Source organism: Pieris rapae, chromosome 14, assembly GCF_905147795.1.
Source record: "Pieris rapae chromosome 14, ilPieRapa1.1, whole genome shotgun sequence".
Taxonomy (NCBI): Eukaryota; Metazoa; Arthropoda; class Insecta; order Lepidoptera; family Pieridae; genus Pieris; species Pieris rapae.
The window spans coordinates 6,285,273-6,310,057 of NC_059522.1; the positions used below are offsets into that span (position 1 = coordinate 6,285,273).

General features: G+C 32.3%; 3 protein-coding genes across 3 annotated transcripts in view; all 3 read left to right on the top strand.

Annotated features, from left to right (window-relative positions):
• Window positions 1–24,785, top strand: part of LOC110997335 (tight junction protein ZO-1) — a 78,191-nt gene that overhangs the window by 35,892 nt on the left and 17,514 nt on the right. The window contains exons 4-9 of the mRNA XM_045631171.1: window positions 19,546–19,721; window positions 20,271–20,458; window positions 21,528–21,797; window positions 22,659–22,832; window positions 23,442–23,508; window positions 24,426–24,576. Of these exons, the coding sequence (XP_045487127.1) occupies window positions 19,546–19,721; window positions 20,271–20,458; window positions 21,528–21,797; window positions 22,659–22,832; window positions 23,442–23,508; window positions 24,426–24,576 (1,026 nt within the window). The remainder of the gene's footprint in view (window positions 1–19,545; window positions 19,722–20,270; window positions 20,459–21,527; window positions 21,798–22,658; window positions 22,833–23,441; window positions 23,509–24,425; window positions 24,577–24,785) is intronic.
• On the top strand, window positions 6,833–8,949 carry LOC110997337 (PIN2/TERF1-interacting telomerase inhibitor 1). The gene is made up of 2 exons (XM_022265452.2): window positions 6,833–7,241; window positions 7,423–8,949. The coding sequence occupies exons 1-2, from the start codon at window positions 6,962–6,964 to the stop codon at window positions 8,238–8,240; spliced, it is 1,098 nt and encodes a 365-aa protein (XP_022121144.1). The 5' UTR covers window positions 6,833–6,961; the 3' UTR covers window positions 8,241–8,949.
• LOC123689727 lies at window positions 8,942–10,209 on the top strand. The gene has a single exon (XM_045631107.1). The coding sequence runs from the start codon at window positions 8,949–8,951 to the stop codon at window positions 9,618–9,620; it is 672 nt and encodes a 223-aa protein (XP_045487063.1). The 5' UTR covers window positions 8,942–8,948; the 3' UTR covers window positions 9,621–10,209.

Consider the following 24,785-nt stretch of genomic DNA (forward strand, 5'->3'; position numbering starts at 1 on the left):
TTTATGTTCTGCATAATCACTGCGAAGGTCAGACCTTTACGTATTTATAAAACTAACATAAGCATAACGCAGCCACAGATGTCGAATTTCATCAAATATTAATGGGTAATTAAAACAATACCCATCGCCACAAATTCCTTCGTCTATTTATAATTATAACAAAAACTCACTGCACTATTAACCATCGTGAAAATTACAATGACTTTCATGCTTAGGAATATATTAGCATCTTATTGCACACGCTTCGAACGATATCTCTTAATGAAGAGAGACATTAATTTGTACGACACGTAAAAAGATGATGAAAATATTGCAACGTCCAAAAGTATTTTTTTAGCTACCATTTTTATTTATTTTTATTTTGACGGCTTGGGTTTTGACAGGCAATAATTTCGTTGCCACTTAAAAATGTCATAGATGAAGCAATTAAGAAATTATGTACTACAAGACATAGAAGATAGAATTCAGTGGTGAATGCTGATTTATAGACACTTGTCACTCATATTCACTTAGCAATCACTCTGCTGCGTTTTTACGGTTAATCGACTATAAACATTTATAAAAATCTTAATATATAAATTATTGCTAGTAGCAGAAACGATACTACGAAAAAGTAGTATTTTTTTACGTCAGTTTAAAACGTCAGTTTGCTCAAAAAGCTAGCACTATGGAGTCTGGACTGGAATAAATTAATGATGAAATTTATAATTTCCATAATCTACACACTACCTCAGACAATCACATTTCATTTGATTCTGATGTCCGTTTTATGCAAAAGAGTTTATCTAACCAACTGCCTTCTCCTTTAATAGGAATCTACAAATTTTCTTATAAACAGTTTTACAAGTATAACAGTCACATCGCTATTTTCAAGTTAATAACGATTTCGTATTTAAGATATAAATTACGTTAATATGTTTTTATAATTAAATACAATAAAATAAGTTATCAAAAGAAAATATAATACGTCATTAACATTAAATTCGACTCTTAGGATCTTTTATAGTGTCTAGTAGCACAGCTCTTGGGACATGTGGAACAGTTCCCGTCCCTCCATCATCTCGCTTGTCTTTCGTCTGTATGTGCCTTGGTTTGCTTTGTTGAAATTGAGGTATATCTTCAGAAAAGAATCCTAGAGAGTACCCAAAAAGAGATGCTATTGATAATACGAAAAACGTCACTTTTATTTGAGCTTTTGGATCCATTTCAGAAGATTCCTTCTACAGACTATATAAACAAAAATTGCAAGCACGGATTAGAAATACACATCAATAATTTCTTAATTTATTTCAATAATAATTTTATACATCGATATTTGTTATACAATAAAAGAGTCTTCTTATTGACAATTTTTGACATACAAGAAATAAATATAGAATAAAATACCCACAAATAAGGTACAGATTTAACATAAATAGCATTTAATACAGTTACACAATTGTCAAAAATAATAAATATTTTAGAGGTTTGATTATTTTTGTATACCTAGATAATAGTAATTCAGATTGTCTATGCTAATGAACATATTTAACAGAAATATGAAAATACTTGTTTATTTATGAATACATATAAGATAATACGAACATAAATTTTTATAATTAGCCTACATTGCTACACCTGCTTCCTATTAGTCTACTATTTTAAGGTTCCTACGGAAACAAACATTCAAACAAATATTTAGTATTTTATTGCTTTATGTTTCAAGTTGGAAGTATCATGGACATCTTGGTAGCTCTTTTTTCTTCTTTGGAGGACAAACGAAGGGTTCCGGTGGTGTTCTTTTAGGTGCTGGTGCTGGCTCTGGTTCCACGTTTTGCGGTGATGGGTCACACGATCTCTCATTGAGTATTTTTGTTATCATATCCTTTGGATCAAACATCCCAAAGGAATACATAAAACATAAACCGATCGTTATAACAATCAAATTTGTTTTTATTAGTTCATCCTGTTTTCTTTGGTCTAGTTTCAATGAGAGACGATCGTTCAGAACAGATTCAAACCATTTTCTTGGTGTCCATTTCCATAAGTGGGGCGGTTTTATTCCTGGCTTCATCTTGGTAGGGATTCTATTATACTATTGTCATATTGTTGATGAATGTGAGGAATGAAAAGTCTATTTGGATAAAAAAGATGAAATTTAGGCCATATTTTGGCTGTTGTTAAAAGTATTTCAATTGTTATGTAGCCTGCAAAAATAATTCAATCATGTTATTAAAAAGTAACTTTTTATTAATAATGATGATTTATTGTTATTTTTACTGTCTTACCATCATTGCCTACGGCGGCGACTAGTTTTTTCCAAAACTGTAGCAATGCAGGAAAATCCTGCAGAAACTATTACAATAAGAGCAAATTCTTGACGGGACATGTCATGATTTATATTTTAACTTTACCTATGAAAATAGATCGTATAGATAATATTTTAAATAAATATCAAACGACGAATCAAAATACTGTTTCATCTTAGTGCAGCGTTGTGTAAAATAATAAGCATCTTTTTTATTCTTTTATTACTTCTGTGTGTCTATACAATGTCCAAGACCGGTTATCCTGAAGATTCTTCTTCAATGATTCACGTAGTAATTCACGGTCATAACAAACACTTCGCCTAATAAAATGGCCCATCAACTTCTTGCATATACTTTGTATTGAGCTATAAAAACATCCAATCAGATAGAGCGAATGGTCAGGTAAGATTTCCTAGCCTTCCTAAGGTGCATTTGTATGCGAAGTGGCTATAATCCTTAAATAATTCGGATATAAAATAGGAAATTCAATAGTATTATGAAAGCATAGGGTTCATTATGGTGTTTACGATTTAAATCTTGGTAACATAGCTGTGCTACGACCTTCACCAGTGATGCATTGAACCGGTTTATATAGATTCGGACAATGATTTCTCTACAACCAATTGTATTTCTTAACTTAACCATCTCGCATATCTCTTGCAAAACTTTATTTTGCTATATTCGATGGTATCTAGGTCTTATAATACAGGTATCTTAGTGGTATATTGCAAAAACTAGTCAGTGTCAAGACTAGCAACGTCTGCGCCGCGCTTATTATGTTTTTCAACTATAACTTTCAAGCTCGGAGGCTCAGAGTCCGCTCGTAGTGGGAACAAAACCTGTAGATACTGTTGGTCTACTTCGGTACGGTGTACCTGCGTGATTGCCGTCCCTTTCTTACCCACGTCGAACCCGTTTAAACGAGTCTCCGTTTCATAACACCACTCTGGTATGCAAAGATTGATAGCGTATATGACCATTTGGTTTTGAAAGTCCTGAGAAATCACGCACGGCTTTTTCGCTGGCGTCCTTAGTTAGGATCAGTGGTCGGCGAAACAAGGCACAGACTGTTTTATTAAAACTACAACAATGACACAAAGTTATATCGAGTTATTTAAGTTGTGACTTTGTTTTGCACTGTGATATTTAATTGCTAGAATTGCGGTTGTGCTTAATTCGTGCCGGTTGGATATGTGTAGTGGATTTATTTATTATTGTGTGATTGGATGATGATTTTACAATGGATAGCATGGCATCAGAGAACGGTTTAGTGGTCAACAATTTGAATCATGTCCGTAGTGATTCTCAGGTAAGCAATATCGATGAGACAAAACACGTTTCAACGATCTAGGAATAAGTGCAATGACTCCCCAATTATTCAATAATCTTTTAAGTATACGATGACACGTAACTCGTAAGTTATGCCAACAAAGTTTACACTGTCCGGTCTTCTTAGAAATTCGTTAATAATATAAAATAATTTAAAGTTTAATGTCTTGTGAGATATTTATTTCCTACTTGCGTATGTGATACGTGGGACCGAAAGCTAGTCATAATTATATTATGTATAAATATATTAATAAAAATAAATATATATAGAGAATAATATAGAAATGTTGTTCATTTTATTTCCACGGTTACAAGACGATAGAAGCCGATAAAAAAATTAAATCGCTAAATCGTCGAAAGCTTAACTTTAATCGTAGTAATAAATAAATAAATACGGTCACTGTATTTAAGAGAACAGAAAAACGCAACGATATTCTTAATATCATTGCGTTTTTCTGGCTTTCGTTCACTCTCATTGTTATTGGTATAATACAGTTTAAAAAATAACGTGTGTATTGGACTAGTTCTGAAAAACTTAGAAGATATAATTTACATTAATTTATAAAGCAATATTAAGTTACTATAGTAGTAATAGAAAGTAGTAAAGTATTTCCATAAGTTTTCCTTTGGTATTAAAATTGTAGCAATCATCATGCAATAGGTTCAATTATATCAATTTGCTTTCGTAATGAATTCCTCAAAGCTCATAAGTTAGAACTAAGACGTTTTTGATCGAATTCTTATGGTAAGATTGGTTTCGTCACTATCCAACATCCAGGTTTCACAAGATCTTTCTTAATTCAAATAAAAAATCATTCATTCATTTAGGTAACATCATGTACACTTCGTCACATACAAACGTCAAAAAAAAATGAAATATACATAAAATGATTCTAATTTTACATTTACTGCCATTCCGCCTTTCTTGCTAGTTGTACACACTTTCCATACCAATCGTGGTAGTTTTTTTTCCACGACAGGTCCACATCGTCGTTCCGGTCTGACCTCCGCTATCACTAGGAAAGATAGGATAGAATAGAGGCTGGGAGCTTTCCATTTTTTAATTTAACTATGAACATATTAAAAAAATTAGAATATAAAGGTGATCTTTATGTTATACTAGGTAGAGAATAACTTAAACAAACACAAAACATATTATGTACTAAAAATGTTGGTTCCATTTGATACACAAGAAGGATGTCTATTTAAAATTATATTCAATATTCTTCATAAGCAGCAACTTAGTTCTGTATACGAGCCAAGTCTTATTTTTAGGCATATATGTTCGTGTTTTGCGATATTGCATTCGGTAAAACAGACTTGTATTATTTATAAATTAGCTTATTGTATTGGTGAGTTATTACCTACTACAAATAGGTATGGTTTTCTTGGTAGTAGAAAATCGTATTTAACGTGAATAACCGAAGTATCTTCGGTCATCTATCGGTGAAGACTTGAAGTAATAAGTTCTCTTACCCAAATAATACTCAACACGCTATTGTTTAAATGATAAGAAAATGAATAAAACAAAGGCATTCCTCGTACTATACAAAAAGCCTCAAATATCACCTGTCAGCATAATAACAAAGCTTCAGACAAAGCTGTAACTTAACAATAAGGTGCCGTAAAATCGAATGAAATTAGACCCAAAAGAGGCTCATTTTTTATGAAGATCGGCTAAAATTGGAAGAGCCACATGTCAGATGACGTCACTTTTAAACCAGTTTCGCGCCAATTCGCAGCTGTCGTCGGCAAAGTGGCTCGGTTTTCAATAATTTACTATTTTTCTTATCGTCCAGCATCCGAGATACACAGTTAAGCTGTGGTTAACTTGTATAATAATGCTATGAAAAAAGATCGACTAAACTAACAAGTAAAGGTACAAATATAGTTTGAAATAACATTAAACGAATTTTAGTACATTGTGTACAGTGAACGATGGATGTCATCTGTATATATATAGATATATATATATTGATTTTATATATATATGTTTTTATATATATATATATATATACATAGAAATTGATTCCTATATTTACATGTAAAATATTCAACTTTCATTAAATTGAAAGTAAACGAGCCTGACAAGTTTCACGCCTAGGGCGAGGACTGACATTAGGTACCTTTAGAAGATAATCCTCATAATGTTAAACAATCATTTTCCAATTTCATAATATAAATTTGGAAGTGGCTATGATATGTAACTTCTTAAAAACTAAAGTATAAAAAAAACACATTTTTATAGTTTAGGTTTTAAGAAGTTTCTAAGCGCAGATACAGCCCTCCACAAACTAGGGCATTTAAAGTTCATTGCGAAAATTGTAGTCCAACTCGCTCATAGAAAAATAAAAAGATAAAATGTCATTCCCACTGAAAAAACTTACTTAATCGATCGGATAATCGATGCATACTAAACTAAGATGTGGAAAGTTACTATGTCAAAAATTTGTATAATACGGAAACTTTCACTTTCTTACAGACCGGTCAACTGATAATATTAAGTTAAAAATAGTACTATATATTAAATTTACAAGTACGTTCTCATAAATCCGAGAAGCAAGTTTAGCCTAAACACTAATTAAAAAGCGAAAAAGCATGAGAGATAAGAGTCGCTTAAAGTTAAGGCTTTCGTATAGCTTAAACCTACACCTATCGTGTATTTTTATATGGGTAATGCTCGTGCTATGATTTACAATAAATATTTGAATATCGGGCGTAAAACTGACACTTCTTAGAAAAAAAATTGACTAAAACTGACGCAGAAATATGTGTGTCATTAATACTCTAGCCGATAATTACGTAAAGATTTTTCCAGCCGAAACCAAACTAAGCCCCATAGAAAATACTTAATAATTTTCTTCGTGTTAGTTATTTATATCGCTTCAGTGATTTAGCCGTGAGAACTAAACTTACGCTACAACTAGTACACATATTTACTATAATTAATTTTATTAACTGTATGTATATTGCATAACATGTTATATTATCTTCTACTCTATGGATGGTATACGCGAACAAAATAAATAGAAAAAGTCGGTGATGCAACTGTAGACAATTATTGATACATATTGATTGTTTAAAGCGCCATCTAGTAAAAAGAGCAGTAGGTAAGTGTGGATGTTGCCGTGCCATGCGAGCGTTACGCAGGCGTGCGCGATTCCACGTGATCAAAGATATTTTATCTGTATACGGATTACGGACCGCTGCTATATCTATATTAAGCTGTGCAGTGCTGGTGTCAGTCACCCATTTTACTTCATAATATTAATTTGTTTTAAAAGCTGACATCCGACATCTAAGCAAACGTGCTTTTGGAAATGTGTTGATTTATAAACAACAAAATGTCTATGTTAGCTGAACCACGGCGAAAACAGAAAATAATCAATCTTCGCGCAAAAAATAATGCGTGGAGCAATGATACAAATAAGTTTGGCCAACGCATGTTGGAGAAAATGGGTTGGAGTGCTGGAAAAGGGTTAGGTGCAAAAGAAAATGGAATAGTTGAACATGTGATCGCTAAATACAAGAATGATGACAAAGGTCTTGGTTATGAAGATAAAAATGACCAGTGGACCAAGCATGAGGACGATTTCAATGCTTTATTAGCTAATTTATCAAATGGTAAGTACCATGCGAATTATTTTTTCTTGTAATATCCTAAGTCTATAGCAACTTGTTAAGTTTAATTGAATAAAAAGTATTTTTTATACTTGTAAAAGTAACTATATGTACACCACATTTATTGTAAGTTATTAAAAAACCATGGCTCAAAATATTAACAATATTATCATTTTATTTTTAGATAAAGATGAGACTAAAGAAGTTTTGCATAGCGGAGTTTCATTAGAAACTAAGTCAAAGAAAAGTAAAGCACGTATACACTATCATAAATTCACTCGAGGTAAAGATTTATCAAGGTACAGTGAGAAAGACCTAGCCAACATCTTTGGGAAAAAAAGCTTCAAGGAAGAAACCATTCAGGATATTAGCAAGGAAGAACTGGAATCAACTGAGAAAGTGTTCACTGAAAAAGGCAGCATGGAAGATTATTTTAAATCTAAAATGTCTGCTTTGAAGTCAAAAAAAATATTAAGTGATGTGAACTGTGATGTAAGCACTGATTGTCCAGATTTTGTATTCCAAGGGTTTTCTAGTACAAAAGAAGATGGAGCTAGTGTAATAGAGGAAAAGGAATCTTTATTTTATAACAATTCTGATAAAAACAATGAACATGTTCATGATGATACAAAAGAAAGATCAACTAAAAAAAAGAAAAAAACTAAAAGTAAAAAAGAAATCTCTAGTCAAGATAACATCGAGAGGGAGGATTTTGTTCCTCAAGGATCCAATGATAGACCAGACAAAATCTTTCCAAGTTGTGACTCCCCAAATGAATTGGAGGGTACAGTTTTGTTTAAAAAGAAGAACAAACGGAAAGTTTGTGATAATGAAGTTCAATCTGCAGTAGATAAAACCGAAAATGGGGACAACAAAAAACGGTCAAAGAAAAAGGATAAAAAAGCGGGTTTATTAGAGGTTTCAGAACAAATACTAACTGAAAGTAGTGTCAAAGATAATCCTGTGACTAAGAAAAAAAAGAAGAAAAATAAAGAATTATAAAAAATTATTTTATCTTTTACATAGTATTTCAATTTCAATAGCTGATATTTTTTTGTAATAATTGAGATTTGACTCAGTTATGATATACTTAATAGTACATTATATTTTGCCCTTTAAAATAGTGATAATAATGAGACTATTATTTAAAATGATGATTGCGTTATTACCTAGCCATTATAACTCTTAACCTTTTAACCATTCAGAGTTTTGAATAAAACGCAATGTACCTACCGCATACTGCATAGCAATAAGAGTCGTCAGGTCTCTACCAACGCGTCATATTTTGAATAGCCGCCATCTTGTTTAGGTTAGGCGTCGCCATTTGCCATACTGCATACGAGTCACGGCGGGGGTATTGCGCTTTAGTACATTTGAGATATTGAAAAGTAATTGTTATTTTTCACAATATTATCTGATGCAAGTGTAAATTCAATACCTTAAATTATGTTATTATTGAGTGTGAAAACTACATAGTGGTGCGTAAATATTGTAAATTGTCAACCTGACAACGTCGCAATGTTATAATGGCAATTCTCATTTCTCATTAGTGACATTTCTGTCTGAAAATATAAACACGTGTTGTATTAAGCTCAAAATAGTGATTTATTATTATACAATTTTGCTCGATATATGTTCGAATATTGATAATATGATCATTAAAAACATAGTGACACACCGCAGAACGAACTAGCGTTATCTGGCTTGGACATGATCCGTCAATCGAAGAAATCCCAAAAACTAAAGAGACATTCCAGTCAAAATACCTCTGAACGCTGTTTGAGTACGTCTTTGGATGCAGTATCAGAAATAAGCAAAGAAGATCTAAATGAACTCCATACTGCTTATAAAAAATGTAAAGAAGTTATTAAAAAAATTGAATCAAAGTATGGACATTTATTACACAAAGAGGACATTGTGGAAGATGACATTTTGGAAGAACAAAATAATTCTTTAAACTTATGTACATGTTCTTTTAACAAAAAAATTGTTTTTAATGAAGATGGACAGCAAGTAACAAGAGATATAGTTCCAGACTTACATATTTGTCCAAAAAAGTCACGATACCTCAATGTGTCAACATTTAATCCATTACCTAAAAATCAGCCTAATCTCCTTATTGAGCATGAATTTGATTCCTTGCCAAGTGATTTAAAAGAGTTGTCTGAAATACTAAAAGATGAAACAATTGATGTTGCTTACAGAAATAAAGTAATACAAAAAATTAAGTTAATTCGGCTTGATAATATTAACACTATGAGATATGATAGAAAATTTTTAATAGAAAAATTAAAAGTAAAACCTGATAGTTTATTTGAATTTAAAGGAGCTAATGTATCATCTATACCTGGATATCCTGCAAAACCTGTTGAGGATGCATAAAAGTTGTATATAGCTATTAAAAAATCAGTATATTTTATGACATCTAAGTACTGAAAATGTAAAAAAATAAGTTTATATTCCTAAAGCCTTAGTATTAATAAAACAAATACAAAAAGGACACATTTAAAGAAAACAATAAAAGACAAGACAAGAATACAAAGGAGAAAATTTGGTAATGATTTTGTAATATGTAATAACATTGTGATATATAAAGTTATTGTGGAGGTGTGTATAATTATGTATTTGCACTAATAAAAATGTTTTATCATATGTCATATATATTGCCTTAATTATTAAGTATCTTTTAAACTGCCTTTAAAAAAAGAAGGTGGTTATCAATTTTACACAATCTTTTTTTATAGTTAGTTAACAATGTTTGATATTTGCTCTGCTTGTCTTTTTTATGTGTTAGCACTTGTTAAATCTGTAATTAATAGAGTATATCAAGTAAGGAAGATCAAAATAAAGATAAAAAGCTGTTCTTGTATTGTTTCTAATTAATTAATTTTAAGATAGTTTTAATACATTGCCTGTCTTGATTTATGTTATGACATGTATTTTACCAGAATATACTCTAATTTTTATGGAATATTAATTTTATTTATAGAAAACTTCCCTATCCAATATTTGTTACATGTTGATTTTGTTGTAGGAAGAGACTTGGTGAAAAAAGATAACCATAATTGCTCATTAATGTTTTTGAGGTGTTTTCTGTAATTTAAAGTGGTTGAATTATAGAAAGTTATCATGTACAAAAATCATCACAGTATAAGATTTATATTAACAGTATCGTCAGCATCTATTCATGGATATTTTCAGTTTGGAAGGTCTAATCTAGTTAGAAAACTGAACTAGTCAAACAGGTTAGAAATTTACATCAACTCTCAAGGGAAAATTTTTAACCAGTCAGTTCAAATGTATTGAACTGCAACATATTATCTATATTGATATGAAGAAGTTTTTACTTTCTTTTTCTGAAACTAACATCTTAAGTTATATTAATATAATTTGAGTGGTAAGAAATAAACGAGAAATGCTTTAGTCTTATAAAACATAGCAAAATCCTTTATGTTAAACATATTACAATTCTTAAGTTAATATAATTTAAATAAAAGTATACAGTTTACATTTGGAATGTCCATTGTTTTTAGTTACATACATTAAGCTATGTAGTTACTTGACAACTTGTCAGTTAAATTTGTGCTTTATCACAATTAAATAAGTTTTATTTTAGAGTGTAGTTTGCCAACTCTGGCATGGTTTTTGCTGGATTGTAAACAGAATAATGATGTCTTTGCATACCATGTTTCACTAACACAGCATTGTAATTTGAACATTAGGAAATCTAGGTACTAGGATGTAGGTAACTAGTGTGTTGTTGGAGTTGATACCCTTATCTAGGTCTAAATACCTACAATATAATGGAGATAAGTAAAAGTTTTGTCTAGGAATCGTTTTATTCACCATTCTCGTAAAAGTCTTTTGTTGTAGTGAAAATTTAAATAGGCAGTATCAGTGTGATGTCATCCGTATGTCAAAAGTAGCAATTAACCAGACCGTATCATACGTGAAGGGCACCGAACCTTCATTTGTAACACTATAGGCCGCAATCCCACCACTGCACAACGGGGTCACTCATTCATTTGACAAACCAGTTTGCTCTAAAGAGATAAAATTCTTCTTTCACAGTATTGTATGGTATTTGCTAAACAAAAAACAATTTTGTCTCGGTGTACCGTACCGTACTCTCATTGAAATTAACACCCATACTTTCAACTCTATATACAGGATGCCCTCTTTCCCATCTACTTTAATTCAATTCTAAAGTATTTAAGTTCTTTTAGGTTTGTTTAAGGTGGCGTTAGACTTCAAACAAAATAATTCCGTAATTGCCCAATTTCAACAAAATAGTATTGTAATAGTAGTGTAATAGTATCCTCGTGTTACATATTATTTTACTAAGAAGTTAGATAGGGTAAATTCTGACTCAACTTTCTGAGTCTTATTATACTACGATCTTCGCGAAAAGAAGATGGTAGTTTAACATTAACAACAAAGTAACGTTCCCTTCTTACCAAGCTTTGCTTAAGAACTTTACTAAATTTAAGATTATTGAATCAGAATGTTTTACAATCAACGATACATAAATATAAAAAAATTGAATGTTATTGGTGATAAGTAAGTTTTTTATATTTAATGTACCACCTGTATAAAACCTACCGTACGGAAGGCAGTGTATTCTCAATTCTCATACGTCGCGAGACCGCGTCAACGTAGGACGCGTAATAAACATTACCGGATAGTGTACAACCTATTTGTAATTGTTTATAAATTGTGTTACAGTGTGAATATGAAAATTGACAACTTTGGATTTTACGATAAATCACAGGTATGAACTTCATTAGTATGAAGTTACTATGAAGTAAATATGCAGGCGTCGCTTTAAGTGTTTAGTTAAGCCAGTTATTTGGAAATCGAATATATATAATGAAGCTACAAAATCAAAAGAGTACAAATTCTGCTGGACTAAACATGGCCGAGTCTTCGTCAAGAAAGATGAAAATTCTCGGGTTATCCTCATTAACAGCGAAGCCCAGGTACACCTTTTGCTACAGGAAACGTGACTATACTGTGAAACTTCTTTTTATTTCTTACTATTCTTATCGCTTATTTTTTGTGCATGTATTAGTATTAAGAAAATAATTATTAGTCTATTCATACTTAAAGTTTTAGCATTTATAATTAACCTACATTGTTTTGATAAACCAAGTAACAGTAGTTCAAAAAGTTGTAATCTACGGTATCTAAAAGTATTATTCAGTGTAAAATCCCTTTTTTACGGACATACATACACACTTAAACACACATACACAAAATCATACACACTCTTACACAATAAGTTTAACTGTCTCAATAGCACTATATGTACTCTCAAAACGTCGTTATCCTGCAACGGTACTTACATGCAATTATTCAATAGAGTAAAGGGCAAGCTACGCCATTCTGCACGCGTAACTGAATATGGATAATCATTTAAACACCTTATGGGAACTAGATAATACAGAAATTAGTAACTCAAAAATAGTTGACATCGAAGAATTTAGTAACTACGTTGAGCAAAATAATTTCACTGTCTTGACACAAAATATTAGAAGTATTTACAGTAATTTTGACGACCTTCAGGTAAATTTACAGCAAATGAATCATGATGTGGATGTAATGATCCTTACAGAGTGCAGACTAAATAATAGTAAACGCTTACCACTCCTCCGTAATTACTCTTCATATCATACTACAAATCAGCTCAATCAAAATGATGGCGTTGTAGCATACATAAAAAACAACCATCTCTGTCGGGTAACAGAAGTTTCACTCTCGCACGCCTCGGCTATACAGCTAATTATCGCCGAATACGTTATTATAGGTATATATCGTTCCCCATCACACGCCTGTGCAGATAATTTCATAACTTCCCTAAATAGTTATCTCGATACTATTACTACACCTAAAAATATTATAATAACTGGGGATATAAACATCAACCTAATAGGTAGAGAGTCTGAATCCTTACAACAGCGTCACAATAGATTAAATTATTTAAACATGCTGGCAGGACATGGGCTGCTTCCCGGGCACTGTCTACCTACTAGAGAGTCGAACTGCCTCGACCATGTTTTTCTGAAATTCGATAAACTTAAGAGCTCTGCTTTTGTGGCTGTCTTGACTACAACTATCACGGACCATGCCATGGTAGTATTAAACCTAGCACAAAAAACTGTAACTAGAAACTGCCATAGGTATTCAACTTCTATTGACTTTGAAAACGCGTGTAAAGACTTATTTAACTCAGACATGTCATTTTTCAATATTTACAATGATCCGGAGACCTTGGCTAATAAATTTATCCATGAAATAAAAACCATATTACTTTGTAACACTAAAACTAAGACAATCTCTAATAGCAAGCGAATTCTTAAACCTTGGATATCACTAGGAGCCCTACGCTGTATTAAACTTCGCAATAAAATGCAACTTAAACTAAAGAAAAATCCTTTTAACGTAATCTTAAAAATAACATTTAGACGCTTTCGTAACTTCTGTTCAAACTTAATTAAAAAACTTAAACGACAATTTCATAAAACTCAAATAGCTAACTCAGTTAAAAATCCTAAACAGCTTTGGATAAAAATTAATGAAGTAACTCAATTTAAAACCCCCAAATCCTCAAATACATGTCTACTGAATATTACTCCGAATCCGCTTGACTCACTAAACCGTATCAACCAATTCTTTGTTAAAATAGGGTCAACTTTAGCTGAGGACATTTTACTTAACTTCGGTAACCCAACAACTACAGACATTTGTTCTCGGGTGTCTTCGTTTGTTCTTCTTGAGACTAGTCCTCGTGAGGTGGATGCTATACTCATGGGTCTCGATTCTGGGAGCGCACCTGGTTGGGATGGTATACCCACAAAGTTTTTGAAAATGTCCAGAGACTTTATTGTCCCGCTCATTAGCCAGCTGGCTAATTCCTGCTTCAAAACAGGAATATTTCCAGCCGTATTTAAGAGATCGTTGATCACGCCTGTGCATAAGAGTGGGGACCTGAACGACGTCAATAACTACCGTCCTATATCCGTACTGCCATGTATCTCTAAAATATTAGAAAAGTTACTGAACAATAGACTGGTCAATTACTTAAATAAATTCAAAATTTTATCCAACACACAGTACGGATTTAGGAAGGGCCTGTCTACACAAGATGCCGTGTCTGCACTTACTAATGACATAATTGATAATGTAGACAGAGGTATTAAATGCGTAACAATATTCTTGGACCTTAAAAAGGCATTTGATACCGTTTCCGTTCCCATTCTTCTGCGCAGGCTGGAAGCCATAGGAATTCGTGATACAGCTCTCTCCCTTTTTAGAAGTTATCTACAAGGTCGAAAACAACAAGTTAAAATTAATAATTTGATAAGTGAAGAAGAAACCGTGGAATATGGCGTCCCGCAGGGAAGCGTGCTTGGCCCGACATTGTTCCTGATATATATAAATGACCTTTGTAATATTCGGAGCAATGGCGGACGGATCTACTCATACGCGGATGATACCGCGATTGTGTACACGGGAGCGACTTGGATGGCTGTGAAATCCGCAGCTGAACTAGGTCTGGCTGAAGTAGCTGGCTGGCTTAATACCAACTTACTTTCACTTAATGTTAATAAAACAAATTTTATATGTTTTACTGCGAATCAAAGATCTCAGCCGGGTTACGACTTTGGAGTTAGGATTCATAGGTGTGGTGATCCGATTGCCCAGAATTGTAGCTGTCAGACCATAGAACGTGTCAACTCTACCAAATATCTTGGAGTTACAGTGGACCAAAGGTTATCATGGCACTTACACATCGAAACAATTATGGCCCGGGTTAGAAAACTTATTTGGATATTTAAAAACTTACGCTACGTCATGCCCGCGTCATTGCTTAATAAAGTTTATCTAGCCCTGGCTCAATCTATTATAATATACTGCATTCCCGTATGGGGAGGAGCAACTAAAACTAAGTTTTTAGATTTAGAGAGATCTCAAAGGGCCCTTATTAAAGTAATGAACTACAAACCATATAGATACTCTACCGATGACCTTTACAGAAATAGTGGCTTATTGAGCGTTAGAAAATTATACATTTTGCATATCACCCTACGTATGCACAAAACACTACCATTTAGACCAGGTAAACTAAAGAAGAGACGTAAAGATATTGTAGCATACGCCCCACGCGTGCACACAGTTTCTGCTCAACGTCAATATACTACACAGGCTGCCTACATCTATAATAAACTGAATCAGAAATTAAATATATATCCGATGTTATTATATAATTGTAAGAATACCGTAACTGGGTGGTTGAAAACTATCACATATGAAGAAACAGAATTAATTTTGACGAGAATCAGATAAACACACACACACACACACACACACACACGCACGCACGCACACACACACACACACACGCACACACACACACACACACGCACACACAAACACACAAACACACACACACACACACATGCACGCACTCACACGCACGCACGCAAAGACCGTGCGTTATTATTTGTTTAATTTAGTTAGTTTTTAATTCAAAAATAAATAAATAGAAAAATAATATATTTTGTAACTAAGTTTGTCAAGTCATATTTCAGTTGTTTTGGTCCAAACATTGTAATCTATAATTTAAGGGAAGTTGCGAGGTTGCTCCATCACAAGTATTATTTAACTTACTGGGGCTACCTCAATTTTACATGTATGTTAATGTTTGTGATTCAATAAAAAAAAAAAAAAAAAAAAAAAAAAAAAAAAAAAAAAAAAAAAAAAAAAAAAAAAGCTTAACTATTAATAAATTTATCTTATAAAAATAATTTACTATAGTAAAATACTTACATACTTTAAGTTTTTTGATTTCGGTTCCTAACGAAAAAGTACTTTATAGTAAAAAGCACCGGAGCTATTCCTATACATGCCCGAAATAATGAAAAAAGTAAATGATTAATGCAATTGATGTAGGAATGTGTCATCCCCACGTTAAATTTCAAACTAATATAAACAAAAGACAGTCAAAGAAATTAAAGTTTGTATACCTATACCTTCTGTGTTAATTGAGGGCGGCCGTAAGATTGATTGTGTGTTAATAAAATCATTATAATTAGTATGTCATAACTGGAGATTCTATTATTGCCCACATATGTTTTGTTGCATATAAACTTAGGCGTAGGTGTTATGCGTAGGACTAACCTATAGCGCCGTAATTTACTGTCAATAACATTTTATAACATGCACATAATTAGTATATAACAAGGTCATAATAATAAGAAACCGGACTATCATGCGTTTGCTGACTGTTCATTGCATTTTTAGGCGCTTGCCAATTTCATACCTTCAGGAGATCCGGGATTCTATATCCAGAAAGTATCAAATCATATGCAGGACTTAGCAGCTTAAATGTGATGTACAAAACTATATTACAAGATATATGCGCGTGTAATAAAATCTAGTAGTGTGAATAAAAACCCTTTTCTGGAAAAAATAAAAAAATCATATCTAATGAATTTGTTTTTTATTCAATGACCGACGATGCTATGGGGATCTTAACAGATTTTGGCATCAACCGCTTGATTAACTCGTATTAATTTTAGATAAAGTTTAATTTCAGTGTTACTTGTTAATTTGGTTATGCACTTTACCCTAGGTATTTCTTGTTTTTTCCTTAATAGGGTTGCCTGGAAGATATCCCCCTTTAGCCCGCTGTGTCCCTAATAATTTATGTTATTTGTTTTAATTTCTTAATGAAGTTTTTTTAATAAATAAATACCTTGATATTATTTGTAATAGATAACATTTGCTAAATAAAAATAAAGAATGTGTTGCTGAACCGCTCATGCGGATGTGTCTCTTCCCTGGCGGCTTGACATCCGTATTAATTCTAAAAATAAAATACATTTAATATATTTAGTTACCTTTTGGAATAGATAAAACTGGACCGAGTTAAAATAGCATTGGTAATGATTTAGGCGTCACTCATTCACAATCTACTTATTGTCTTACAAAATAAGTAGATCTTAAGACGTCACAAGGCTTTTACCTGGCTTCATAACATTCCTACATTCGTTAAAAGAGTATATTTTTTATGACTTTACTACCATTTTAAAAATCTTAGGTAGGTACTTAAAAACAGTGCATTTCTGAACAAAGCAAGTACTTACTTTGTGGTCTGATGCGAATCCGAATAGATAATTAAAAACCAGGAATCCTTTAAATTACTGCGTCCTTATGCTTGCAAGAACTTTGTTAATATCGTTGTATGAACTAGTATGCACGAATACTTATAGAATATTTTGTACCACATTTCTTAATAACTAACAGTTTTACTACTAGTTTATTAAGATAAAGTAACGAGAAAATTAAAAGAAATTGATTACAGATATTAACCTCCTAACACGTTTTTAGTTCTTGCTATTATTGTTTAAATATGGTTTTACTTATAAATCCGAATAAAATGTCAATATTCCACCATTATATTCCTTGAAGTTAGCATATAAAGCCCATAATAAATCTTTAGGTTAACATAGCCTAATGCATCGAAAAGCTATGATTCAAGCTGATTGCAATATGCATCTGGGTGTGTCTCCTGACCGTGAGAAGTCGCCTTCAAAGGCCATATTATATCTAATACAATTCTATTAGTACGTGAAAGTTTCAAGGTGCACAAACGAAGTTAATATAGGATATGCATTTTTTAAGGCCGATCTTAATCCGTTTCTTAAATAGGCTTATTGTATGGTTTTTCTTAGTTATCTCTATATAAATACTTATCGATGTTATTTGTATACTTAAATACATAAGGAGCATAGATAATAGAAATCTTTTAATACGATTTGATTTGTAAATTTTATATATTGTTTAATCTAATGCGTATTTTTATTTTATAACTCAAGTGTTGTTAATTAAATTATTACAGAGACAAATAAAATTTAATAAATAAATTACATAGACGTCTGTACGAGTGACATTTTAAATTAAATTGATAAAATGCCAAAGACAGTCCATATAACGACAATATTTCCCGGAATCAAGCAAACGCATTATAATCGAATCAACAGTTACTGCTTTGTAATTCAACACAATGCGTTGCTTATCGTCTCAATTCGCCGAAGACCTTAAAACCAATTTGCGTACATTCCGGACGCCACATCATCAATATTTAAAATACCTCATTCCGCCTTATCTGTCTTAATCATTCTGTCTTATTATCACGTGTTTTAAGATACATTTCTAATTGATACACAAAACAATAAAAACCGTTTTCATATTTTTATCTTAAAATAACTTATGATTATGTGTAGCTCGAAACAATTATATGTTAAGTCGATCTTAAAAAAAAATTGTCGAAATTATGTCGTCTGAAATATTAAATTCGTTTATTTTATATCACGGTAAATATCTTATATACAAATGATATCTAATTGCATTTATAGTTTAAATGTAGGTTGACATAGTATCGCATAGGGTTGACACTATAATGAGCTTACGAATAAACTTTTATCATTGCTTTCCAGTAATTGGATTTGTAATATCTATCACTAATAGCGTTCATATTATTCAGCACCTCAACGTTTCCCTTACATATTTATAATAATTGTTATTTTATCTTCCTCTGTTTAAAAGTATCAACCAACGTGTTCTTGAACATTGCGTTCTTATTATTTCAATTTTTTGATGATCTTAGTTATAAATGTTATTGTTATTGTCACATATTATTCATATTAAATTGCATAACTTATTGTAATTATTTAGTTTTACCGAGAATAATAACACATAGCTAAACATATTACAAAGGAGAGAAGAGAGTTATTGTTATGTTTCAGCCAACTAGATTATTGCTAGAGACCTATAAGTGTATAACTTGATCGCTTAGGTTTGCGAGAGATTTGTTCGCTAGTAATAAAGCTTACAAAAAGTTGCAAGAATGCGGATTTGAAATTCCTACATGTACTCGCACTTAAATCATGTAAAAAATACAATTTTAATTTATTACGATCTTTTGACATTTCCGATTCTAAACGGAGTTTTTGAGTGTTTACTCAGTTTTTACTACATTTAGTCGTAGGCACGTCGCTCGAAACATTGGAAATTTAAAAATATGATTATTATTACATAAAATAATATTATTATAAATTATACAGCAAAACCAGTTCAAATCGTTTTCTTAGGGACTAGAGAGCCAAAAAAAGTATGTTATCTGGAAAAGTTTGTGAATTATGGCTCCTTAGGGGCTGACGTAATATTGTTTATATCTTTTTAATTTAATTACATTAGCTTAGTTCCAATAAGCTTAATAACCAACTAAAACTGTTTTTTTCAGACGGCAGAAAGAAATTCCGGCTGGGAGACTCACAGAGTGCGTTTAAACAGAGTCCCTAGCTATGGATTCGGTATCGCTGTGTCTGGGGGCAGAGACAACCCCCACTTCGCTAGTGGTGATCCATCGATTGCAGTGTCTGATGTCCTGCGAGGAGGACCTGCGGAAGATAAATTACAGTAAGTAATGTTTTTGTATCCACATAGTACATACAACAATTCATTCGAAAAAAGCACTTTAAAATAAGAGATGTATCGCTGGACATACGTAAATATATATTTATAATTTTACCTATAAGTGTATGAAGCCGCTTAAAACGTAAAAATAATATCTATATATTTTTTGTATAGGTATCATAAAGAGATCGAACCTCACACTCTTGTACAACATCTTTTAATGGTAATCAGTTGTTTGTTTTTGTTTTAAACAAAAACTCGATGAACGCACCAATCCTGCAGTGGGATCTCGGACTAAGAGGTTCCCCATTAGACACTGTAAGGAGGGCGTTCGGCCAATTGTATCAAATTGCAAAATAGCCAGCCGCTATATCTCTATATTATATTACGAATAACAAATAAACACGTGTTTTATTGTACATTAGATAACCCATTAACTAAATAAGTGGGGAGGCGGAACACTTGGCTCTTATTTCTGTATACAAAACATATTATATGAGATATATATTTAGAAAATTTTAATCGACAATTACTATATGTATACTTTTTCAGGGTTAATGACAGGATAGTATCAGTCAATGGTGTGCCACTAGAGAATGTTGAGTACGCGCGAGCAGTGCAAGTGTTACGGGAATCTGGGGCTACAGTTTCCCTCGTAGTGAGAAGACGAGCACCCGCACCGCCACCAACAGCACCTACCTCCATCAAGCTGGCTCTGACGAGGAATGGGAAGAAGGAAGGTCGGTATAAACGGTGCTTTTTCTGAGCATAAATTAAATTTTTTAAATGTCTTCTTCATCATGTCTTGCCTTTAAATCCGAAACAAGGGTTATTGGGAATCAAACGTTATACCTCCGAGTTACAAGAAATTCCTATATTATTTTAAAAACATGTAGGTGTTGATTACTTAATAAGATAACACAAATTTCTAAAAATGTATGCATAAATGAGTTGCTTGATGTGACGTAAAAATCTCGCTTATGTGTGATATAACATATTCGATATAAAGGTGTGTTAAATATGGCTAATATTGTTGTTTTATTTTTAAGCAATATTTGAATCGAGTTAGTCGTTAACTGGTAAAAACTATTGACGTAATCTTAACAATCACGTGTGAATACTTTAACACAGCATAGCAACTGTTTCGTTAAAATATGATACGTGTAAAATATGGCATATGTATACAAATATCTTCATTTATTAATTTACTAGATGCCAATTAAACGTAAACTAATCTAGACGAAGTCTGACGTCAAGTTCAATATTTCCTTTTATCAATTAAACGAAATTCTATAATAGGCTTAGGGCTGTAACCTTTACTGAAATTTTAATTATAAGCCCGCCTAAGCTTATAATTAAAATTTCCTAGGATTAAAAGAATCTAGGATCTTATACAGATGGTCAAAAACTCGAATATTTTTCCTATCTTTAGACAATTATTGTCTCGTCTGCTCTTATACTTAATCAAAGGTCTTGGCGTCTGTGTTTCGTGATTATTTTATATCTTAATAGACAAGAAGGTGATTTAGCATTTTACGCACGGCAATTTTGAGGTCTAAGTCATGTCGGTTGGTTCATAATTTTTTCCTTCTCTAAACGAACGTAAAACGCACAAATATTCCATTTGTATACAGCTGTAATTCGAACGTACAGGGTTCAGCGTGTGTAATAAGCCGGAAACACTATTCTTAGTTATACCAGTCACAGTCCCCTTCTGAACTTCTTAAATAAATAATGGATTAACAATTAGGAGACCAAAATGCTCAGCAAACAAAAGAAAAGCTACTACAACTAATATCACACTTTCAGACTTTGGAGTCGTGCTTGGGTGTAAAATATATGTCAAAGAGTTGACGATGCGCGCTCGTGAACAATTGAACCAGGCGGGGCAGGGCCTCTGCGAGGGTGATGTGATCTCTCGAATTAATAACACACCGGTAACAGATGCCATGACACTGAAAGAAGCAAAGAAATTAATAGATTCCTGCAAGGATCGACTTAATTTGGTCATCACAAGGGAACTTATAAGAGAAGAGACCGTCAGTAATGGAAATTATCACAACAACTATAGTAGTTTAGGTGAGTGAAAATATATTTTTCTAAGTACATATATAATATAGCAGACTCGGCCAAGCGTTGCTGTGGCTAAGGTTTTTGTTATATTACATAGTAGTAAATTAATCAAGGGAAACCGTAGGAGAACTTATGTGAAACGTTGGTACCACGACACGGACCTAAACTAAACTACCTTTAACTCAGCGCCATCTGTTAGAATTGTATCAAATAATAAACAAATGTTAATGTTATCGTAATTTTAGTAAGGATGCCTATTTTTTTTGAAAATGAAATATAGCCTATGTCACTCAGGAATGATGTAGCTTTCCAACAGTGAAAGAATTTTTCAAATCTGCCAAGTAGTTTCGGAGCCTATTCAATTCATACAAACAAACAAAAAATCAAACCTTTCCTCTTTATAATATTAGTATAGAAATATGGAAGTCATGATGGCAGATGTCATTGCCATTAAACATTCTTAAATTCATTTTAAATTCACAATTGGATTAGACTTTAACGAATTTTGATGAATAGATAAAGCTGTGCTTTATGTTAATGTTTAAATGTGTATTCTGTTTTTGGCTTTTGTGTATAATATAATTATTTGAATATTGTTTAATGAGTAGCTGTAGGAATACTTTAATAAAAAAAAATATGGACAGTTAGTGCGATATTTATTACCTTGTTATTTTTCATTTTACTTACCATGGTATCGTTACCATGGTAACAAACTACCTTTACTGTAATGTTTTATAATAAGGCAGATAAATCATATCTAGCCTTCAGAAATCGCCAAAGTAACATACAAACAAACAAACAAAAAAAAACTTTATTTTTAGCATTAAACAAATGATGATTTATTTAATATTAATAATATTAATACAGAAGCGACACCACACAACACATACCCGAACAACAGTGGGGAATCTCTTTCATCTCCGTACTCAAGCAGCGGGCAGAACTTGTACGTAGCGGCTCCAGTCAGAGGGTCAGACAATCGCCGTGGTCAAATGTCATTGGACGATCAGCCACCGAGACCACCACCTCCTAGGAATGATGGTAAATATATATTAGTAAATTCGAAAAACATCCTTTATGTAGTACTAAACCAAATCCATTTTAAGGAAAAACACTTTTTTACGGATTATAGTTATGTATTATTGTATTGAAACTTATAATTATTTAGACATAATTTTAAATTTAAACAGACGTTTAAATACAATAATACATAACTATAATCCGTAAAAAAGTGTTTTTCTTTAAATGTGTAAAAGTTATGTTAATCAAAGACAATACCAAATCCATTTTTTTTGTTTTAATTAAAAAAAAATTAACAGTGTTTTTTTTATATATTTTTTCACTTCATTACACTATAACAAAAGCGTATCTTATCTATAATAAACTACTTACCGTGTTATATAAATACACTCAGGATTTGAATTTTGAAGTTAGGAACTCGCATTAAATGAATGCATGTCTAACTACATCACACATAACAAACATACTAATAGAAAAAGAAAAAAATTCAGCCACAGCACAAAATCATTTCAATTTCTTATCACTAAATTTAATTTACCATCATCCTCTTTATTTAGTCCATTTTATATTTATATGTTACTGTATACATAGATATTTTGATTTTAGTCTAGTTTTTGTATAATTCAACAGATTACTACAGCAGTCGAAGACAGCTGTACGAAGAGGATGTGATGACAAATCAAAGGAATAAACCGCAGTAAGTTAAACAAGAAATAATAAAACCAACCATGACCAATATGTTCAAAATTATTATTTGCTTCAAGGCATGATGCTAATATGCATTTCACAGTTCGTATACTTTCCGATCTCGGTCTGTTGAAATTTTTTTTTTTTTTAAAGAAAAGGGGGCAGACAGGAGGCTCACCTGATGTTGTGTGTGTGTGAGTGATACCGCCGCCCATGGACACTCGATACTAGAGGGCTCGCGAGTACGTTGCCGGCCTTTTCAGAATTTGATGCTCTTTTCTTGATGGATCCTAGTCAAATTGGTTCGGAAATACTTCCGTGGGCAGCTGGTTCAACAAAGTGGTGGTGCACGTCAAAAACTGCCTTGAAAAACGCAAAAACTATATATATAATTTAGATTACATCGGATCCTGACATTTTTATTAGTATTAATTTTTACTTATCGTTAATTTAATAATATATTACGAGGCCGTGATTGTACCGTGACTAAACAATGAACGGGAGTATAGTGTGTATTCCGCCTAAAGTAGTATTATTACTCTATCCTATGGAGTATTAGTAATTAACATATACGGTCAAAACCTTTTCCTACGACATCGTTTAGAACATACCAGTTATATTGACCAAAATCAAAGAACCCCTGAATTATATTGTATAAGGTATTTAATAACAACGCATTGGCTGTTACGACTATCAGTTTTTACGACCAAATATGAGTCTCTTCGATGACGTTATAACAGATTTAGACTCTATATCCGATAACATGTAGAACGGTATGAGTAACTGTTTGGGCAGGAATTCTAATTTCCTTGAAAATTATATTAGAAACATGTGTCTTCCATTAATAAATAATACAACAATTCACTAAGTCCGTCAAAAATGTCTAATAATTTGATAGAAATCTCATAATAATTGTAATTTTTTTAGGACTGAGCCGAGACTTATAAGCTTCCAGAAGGAAGGATCAGTGGGTCTTCGTCTTTGTGGCGGAAACAGGTCTGGCGTGTTTGTGTCAGGAGTTCAGCCGGCCAGTCCTGCCGCCTTGCAAGGCTTGCAGCCCGCTGATAAGATACTCAAGGTAATCTATATAAAAAAAAATGAATCACAAAATATATTGTAAAACTCGAAGACGGCTGGACCAATTTTAGTATATTATTGAATCTGGAGGAAGTCTCTATTGGGTAGCAAAATGTCCTCCCATTTCTACTATAAAGGTAGGTATTTAGGTGCAATAAAGTTCGCGCGGGCAGCTAGTATTTAATAATTTAATGTTTAGTATGCAGGGTA